At 28.5% G+C, this 7860-nt stretch overlaps 1 protein-coding gene across 1 annotated transcript in view; it reads right to left on the minus strand.

The window, feature by feature from the left end:
* Window positions 1-7860, minus strand: part of LOC117177022 (probable serine/threonine-protein kinase dyrk2) — a 49122-nt gene that overhangs the window by 27583 nt on the left and 13679 nt on the right. Inside the window, exons 3-5 of the mRNA XM_033367479.1 lie at window positions 5997-6028; window positions 5829-5914; window positions 1475-1608 (exon numbers count right to left, since the gene is read on the minus strand). Coding sequence (XP_033223370.1) covers window positions 1475-1608; window positions 5829-5914; window positions 5997-6028 — 252 coding nt within the window. The remainder of the gene's footprint in view (window positions 1-1474; window positions 1609-5828; window positions 5915-5996; window positions 6029-7860) is intronic.

Here is a 7860-nt window from a genome sequence, read left to right on the forward strand (position 1 = left end):
ATTTATATATAATATATAATACTTCCTCAAAGCCTGGAAATGTTGTGGAAATTTCGAGAATTCATTTTGAAGCGCCTTTTTGTTGTTTCTTAGATGTCAAAGCTTGACGAATTGTAGATATTTTAAGATAGGTAAAATTGTAGAAAAGTTACGGTAAAGTTTAAGAGTTTCATATCGGATTATCGCTGAAAACTCTTTTTCGAATATTTTTTTTAGATATTTAGATTTAATTTTACAATAAAATAAACAAATAAGGAAATTGATCATTTAGATACTAAATGTGTGATATTTATGGAGTTTGAAAGGAACTGAACCCTTCTTATCTTAACATGAATAATAGAATGCTAAAAAAATGGTATCTATATTACACGAGCTCCTGCGTTTAAAGGTGAATTATATTTTTCATGGTTTAATTGGGCAGTCGGCAATTCCGTCCCAGATACCTGCGTATGGTCCCCCCACTACGCGACTTCCCTCGCAGTCAAACTGCTGCCGCAGAGCTTCGTCAGCAGGAGTCTCTTGTACCTAATGAGAACTAAATTGCAGAATCTAAAATTTTTTAAGTTTATCACTTGGTTATTTAGAAATATAATATTTGAAATATGCGAATTATAACGATTCCAACGATGTTTTATTGGACTTCAAAAGTTGAAAATTAAAGAATAAATGTTCAAATTTATTTGAGATTTCATGGAAAATTTTTGTGTATATTTTACTCAAATCAACTGCAGTAGCTTTAATTTATTGATGAAATATTTTAGTTAACCCGAGAAAATGTCAAGCTAAAATTTGGCTACATTTGAAAACTGATGAACTAACATAATAAATTTGGCTTATTTCTCAACCAATTGCTTTTATCAATATAATTCTTAAATAATGTTGAATTTCCCGTGCAAAGTATGAATAGCCTAATTTCTAACTTGAACCAATCACATTGATCAAAATTATTCTTTTGATAGTTTGCCTTAAAAAATTTTTTTTTGTTTCATACAAAAAATTAATAAAACAAATGAAAATTATTCATAATATTTTCCACTGTCTATAATTTTATCGCCTAAGATATAGTGATAAATATTATGCAATTTTTTAATAAAATTTAATTTACAATACCATTTTTACACATAAAAAGCAGAATAAGAAGGATTTTTATAAATATATTTTCAGCTGAAATGGTAGTTCATTTAATTGAAATATACTGAAAAATAGTATATAAAAGTTCACATAAACTTAAACATTTTTTCAATAATCATCATCTTTTTAAGTAAAATAAAATATTATTGAAATTACCAAATGCTAAATTCAAAAAATGTTTTATTCGGCATTTTAGTTCTTATCAGGTGCAAAAGACTGCCGCTGACTAGGCTCAGCGACAGCAGATCAGCTGAGTGAGGGGAAGCCGGATAGTGGGGAACCGTGCGCAGGTAGCTGGGACCGAATTGTCCACCACCCATTTAATTAATAGGTATAATTAGACTTACCAGCACACCTTAAGCCCTGACGAAAAAACCCATAAAGCATGGATCCGCAATGGTCGCAGAATGTTGGAGACATGAAAGTATGCGGTCGGAACCTGTGAGGCACATCCACTTTGAATCGCTCCCTCAAGTACTGCCATTAAACATGGTAAAAGATGCATTAGGCTTCTAGAAAGACAAAGTAGCAGTCCACGTGTAAACAACGTTTTTTAAGCATCTTCCATATTAATAGACTGACATAGTCTAATTGTGAAATATTTTATTTAATTAAAGCAAAGCTTCCCCAAAAGGGTGGTTCTAAAAACGGCAATGTTCGAGTTTCGTTAATGGGAACGGCTCTTTTTATAAAGTTCTCAAAAAAGGATACCTTATTTTTTGGATTGGAAAACCCCTCTATTTTTCCGTAATAATAACATGGGAAAAATTCAAATACCAAAAACTATGAAACTGGCAGCGTAATTTTCAATAAAACGAGTACAAATTATAGAGACCTTTTATAGTATTTTGCAGTATATTGGTCGTAAATTTCAATTTTTTAGTAGCTTTTTTTACAGATCTTTTTTCATAGTCAAATAAAAAATTATGATGTATTTTTTATTCATTATTAATGTTTTAAACAATATTTACTTGTTTCAACAATACTTTTTTCAAATTTTATCACAAATTATCGGTCGCCTCACAACGCGATAAACTAATTAGATAATATAAAAAATCTGGACGCTCAATTAATTTGGGGTCTCTTTATTCTTAATTGTTTGAATAATTTTACATTATTTAAATTTAACTTTTGACAATACTACTTCAAAATTGTTAAAGTTTTTGCCTATTTGACAATATTTTTATCAACTTCTCTCATTTTAATACTTTTGATTACTCACTCATAATATTTTAAATAATTTTTTTTTCGCAAAATATAAACAATTTGATCCTTTTCTATATAACTTGAACTATTTAATACAAGTAAAAAATTAACACGAACTGTTATTTAATTAGTTCAAGTCATTCCTAAAAAGGTGAATTTGGTCTGTGTTTTCGAAAAAAAGTATTTACACAAATAGAAAATCTTAAACAAATTATGGGTCAGTATTGAAAAGTGATTAAAGAATTGGTAACAACCACACTTTCCTGTATTATTCTAGATAAAAGTCACATTTCAATAATGTACCATTATTTAAAAAATCTGCAACAAAATTATTTAAAGAATTAAAAATATACTGCAAAATACTTGATCTTCGTTTTGAGGGTAGTTTTTTTAGGCATGCTGAAAGGGCCTGTAAAGTAAAAATCCAAATTTTGTTTTTCTTTTTTTGATCCTTAGAAAATAAAATATCTCAATTTGTTAAAAAAATACACAGGATTAAAAATTTGAATTGGTATGAAAATTAAGTATAATATTTTATTTAAAAAAAAAAAAGAATAAGTTAAACTGGAAGTTATTATAAATAATAATAATATATATGACATAATTATTATAATAATTTCAAGTGTACTTCAACATAAAGAAACTTATACATTGAATTCAAAACAGTAGATACTTAAATAATAAAAGCATTTCCGTATTTTTTATTAAGAAATTCAAAAAAAATCTCTATCGTTGTTTATGACATAATAATCGTTCAGGCCTTTATATACTATTATACATTCCCATTTAATACAAGTTCTTCTAATTGTATTTGGCAACGGCCAAAGCAAGGAGGATAAATCATTTCATATATACAATTTCGCGCAAATGGCAATTATACGCCAGCTACCTGCGTACGCTTCCCCCACTATGCGGCTTCCCCTCACTCCGACGATCTGCTGCTACCGAGGCTGGTCAGCGGGAGTCCTTTATACCTAATGAGGGCAAACGTGAGGAATATGACACTTTTTTTATTTCAGTACCTGGTAATTTACAAATATAATATTCAAACTATATGTTAATTGACTTTAAGTTTAAAAGATAAAAATTAATGAATAAATGTTCAAGTTTATGCGCAATTTACGGGCAATTTTTCAGTAAACGTAATTTTTTAGAAACAGTAATCTCAAATCAACTGCAGCAGCTTTAATTTATCAGTGAAATATTTTATTTAACTTGGAAAAATTCCGGAAGCTAAAATTTGACTAGTTTTGAAAACTTATTAACTAATATCATAAATTTGGTTTATTTCTGAAATAATTATATTTCTAGAGATTATCCCTAAAAAATTTTGCATTTCCAGTGTAGAAGTATGAATACTCTCATTCCTAGCCTAATTTGGAAAATCATTAAGAAACATAATAAATATTGTTCCATTTCTTTACCAATCACATTGCTAAAAATTAGCCTTTTAAGGCCATTTGATGAGTGGGCCACGTGACCAGATTTCTACCTTATCGGCACTTTTTTTATTTTCCAACTTTTCTTCACACAAAACGCCACATCGAGTTTAAAATTTGGGATACTAAAAAAGAAGCATTAAGAATGGCGGGTCTGGTTCGAAATTTGTATAATTATGAAAAAAGTTTTTTGTTGAAAATTTTTTTTGTTACTTTTTTCATAATTATGTAAATTTAGGACCAGACCCACCTTTCTTAGTGCTTCTTCTTTATTCTTCCAAACTTTCAACTCGATGTGGCGCTTCGTGTGAAAATAAGTTGGGAAATAAAAAAAGTGGCGGTAAGGTAGGAATCTGGTTACGTGACCCACTCTTCACATGGCCTTAATAGTGAATTTTAGTCCGCACAAGTTCCTATTATTCATATCTGTAGTTTGGAAATCTAATTTTGATTTGTGAATTTTTTTCATTTCCTATTCCGATTCGTTTAATTTTTAACACTGAAGCACTTTTAAATTTAAGATTTACCTTAAATTTTAGATACTGATAACTACAAGTGATATTTCTGCACTTGTAACTGAAAACACATTTATGGAATTTTTTTTTATTCTGTTATTTAATGTTATGAAATATATTTTGACTAAATTATATTATATTAACTGCATTATATTACATTTAAATAATTCATAATACTATAGTATTTTTGATTAACTTTCATAAAAAAATTGACATAATATTTATCACAGTATCTCAGACGGAAAAGTTGTACATATTGGGAAATATTATGTGTAATTTTTATTTATCATATTAATAATTTGTTATCTAAAACAAAAAGGAAATTTTGAGCAATGAGATTAGTTAAGGAATAAAAAAACGATGTTTGTTAATGAGTTTCCAAATTAGACTAGAAAAGAAACTATTCATATTTAAGCACTGGGAGTGTAAAATTATTTAAGTATAATTATGAGAAATGCGATTTTTAAGAAATAAACCAATTTCATGATTATAGTTAACGAGTTCTCAAATCTGGCCAAATTTTATCTCCCGAAATTTCTTTACATCAAGTAAAATATTACACTAATAAATTAAAGCTACTTCACTTGATTTAAGCAAAAATATATTAAAAAATTGTCCATGAAATCTCGCATAAACTTGAACATTAATTCATCAATTTTCAATATTTTAAGTCAAATAACATATCATTGGAATCGTTACGATTCCTATATTTCTAATATATTTGTAAATTACCAATCGCTAAATTTTAAGAATATTATATTTCGCATTTGAGCCCTTAACGGGCTAAGCGGACTCCCGCTAACCAGGCTCAGCGGCAGCATTTCGACTGTGAGGGGAAGCCGCGTAGGGGGGAGGGGGGTTTTACGCAGGTAGCTGGGGCGGAATTGACCATTGCTCCCAATTTCATATACAATCGTTTAGCTATCCAGAAATACATGAAACTATCGCATTATGTGTTGTTAAGATATAATTCAATGCATTCAAAATGTTGTTTTAAATACTGGGAACAAATATAATTAATTTAATGTTTTTACATTTAGAACTCCTTTTATGGCAAGCTCTTGAATGCTTTTTTGACTGCCGCTACTCTGCATCTATTAAACCTCTCTCTCGCAAATCCTTAGTTAGTTGAAATTCCTCTCTTAATTGTCTGCAACAAGCGGTTAAAGTGCGTACAGCCCATCTAACAATAAGATTATTTGATAAAATTCCATCTAAAAGACTAAAATAAAATACTATCTTCGTGTTGTCTTTCTCAAATACCATTCTTAATAAACTATTGAAACAATCATTTTTATGACCAAACCAAATTGTGATATAACGTTTAGAATAAAAACAATATTTTCGAACTTAAATTAGATTATTTGTAGATTTTTGTTTCAAAGAAAAAAATTGATCGGCTCTACGCAAATAATTCTGAATTATAAGTGCTTTGCGGTGAAGTGAGAGTTAATTAACATCATGCGAATTAATAATACTGTTTAGTTACAATTCTATTCATTTAACTCTAAAATAATTTTACCTGTACTTTACTTACAATTGTATTTTCAGATTCCCTTCCACTTTCGGGACATTTTGTCAATAACTTGTCGTGACATTTTTTGTGAACTGCGGTTTGGCAGGCTAAAAAAATAAAAAATGCATTAATTCAATTAATGATTTAATTATTTTTTTCTTAATTACTTTATTGACTGTTATTTCTTACCTTGACACTGATATCCCTGTTTACCAAATCCCCTGAAAAATGAGAAATCAGTTTAATTTCCGAGAAAACACAAAATGAGTGACCCCGTTTTAATTATAATTGAAATGGAGTGGTGAATTATAATCATACTATTTAGAATAGAAAAATAGGATTCAGCAAAGTTAAAGAATTTTATTTTTAAAACAAATAATTTAATGTATTCGTTTAGAATAATAAATTAAATTAAAATTATGGTATTTAGAAATAAAGTATTAAGCTTTTTAAATAGGCTTTCTTTAAACGTATTAAGTTTTTAAAGACCAACTAGATTCTTCTATTTATTCTTTGGATGTGAAAATTAAAAAAAACTCTTATTATTTCAAAAGTTCTGGCAAATTTTTGATAAATTTTTAAAATCAAGCGTTCTCATCAAATGCTTACGTTTAGAGACCCTAAAATGTTAAATAAAAATATTTTTTAAATTCATACAAATTTTCTATTGAAGGATTTCGTAAGGACTTTGTAAGTCTTTTTTCAGATTTTCGTAACATCCCTGCTCTTTTTAATAACCTCATCTCATAACTGCACCACGTTTATATCCCATTCTTAGAAAAAAAGGTTTACAACTTTACAGACTTGTTTTATTACATACTATTCAAGTTTTATTGATTTCTTAATGAATCATACATATAATTAAAGCAGTGTTTATTTTTTTTCATTGATAATACAGTGGGTAACAAGAATTTGTTAATCATCAATTGATGGGACATTTCACGGTTTTTTCGTAGAACACGACCCTGAAAGAGCAAATGTTTGAACTTTTCACGTTTTTTTAGAAAAATAGGTTTGTAAAGTGAAAAAAAAAACATTTTTGGGCTGTTTCTAAAACCTGGTATAAAACAAACCGAAAATGCATTAAATCTTGAACAACTCCGAAAATATTGATGCTGCGGAAAAAGATCGGTTTGAGAATCAATGCTTCAAATTACATGAAAAAATACGATTCAGATCGAAAAAACATGAACTTCACGGAGTGAACTTTCAAAAGATTAATTCACGGAAGCGCGGGATGTTAGAGCTACAATTTTTACGTGATTTAAAGTCTCGGTCTCTGTGATCTAAAAGCATAGAATTCGAGACCTGAGAGCGAAGGGGCGTGGCCTAATGTCTGAAACTATGTGACCAATTCTTTAAGAGCATAGGTTCCGAGATATTAGTTCTCGCGTCAAAACGAAATAAAACCAAGGAGTAGTTACTTGAATTAATCTCCTGAAATTTCTCTCCGCGTGGGTAATAAGATTTTGTTTATCCTCAATTCATTGGAACTTTCAGAATGCTTTTTTCCGTAGAATACGAATCTGATGGCGAAAATGTTCTATCTTTTCGCATTTTTCAGAAAAACAGGTTTAAAAATCTTTAATATATATCTTTTATTATTAATAATATCTTTAATATTTTCGAAAATATCGATGCTACGAAAAAATATGCCCGCTATTTAAATTCTTCAAATTTATTTAAATTTATAACATGTAAGCATACTTTATACTGACCAAATTTTGGTTTAAATTTTTATTGTAAATAAAATTAAAGTAAATACCATACATTGAATACAATGAAAAACTGTAAGTATTTAAGATTTCAAGTCAAATTATATATTAAATTTTTAATAAACAAAATAATTTTCTACCAAATATCCGTGCTCGGTTTTTGTATTACCCTCCACATTTGTGCACAGACCACAATGCGAAATTTTCTACATTGTATGTTAAAAACTATTATATCAAATGTCTACTACAATTTTTTCAATTACAATTTTTTTATTCAGATATTGCAAAATAATGTTTACATTTTAATTTTCCTGAACCTAATAGGACCCTGCTATATA

This window comes from Belonocnema kinseyi, chromosome 7 (genome assembly GCF_010883055.1).
Source record: "Belonocnema kinseyi isolate 2016_QV_RU_SX_M_011 chromosome 7, B_treatae_v1, whole genome shotgun sequence".
In the NCBI taxonomy this organism is placed as follows: Eukaryota; Metazoa; Arthropoda; class Insecta; order Hymenoptera; family Cynipidae; genus Belonocnema; species Belonocnema kinseyi.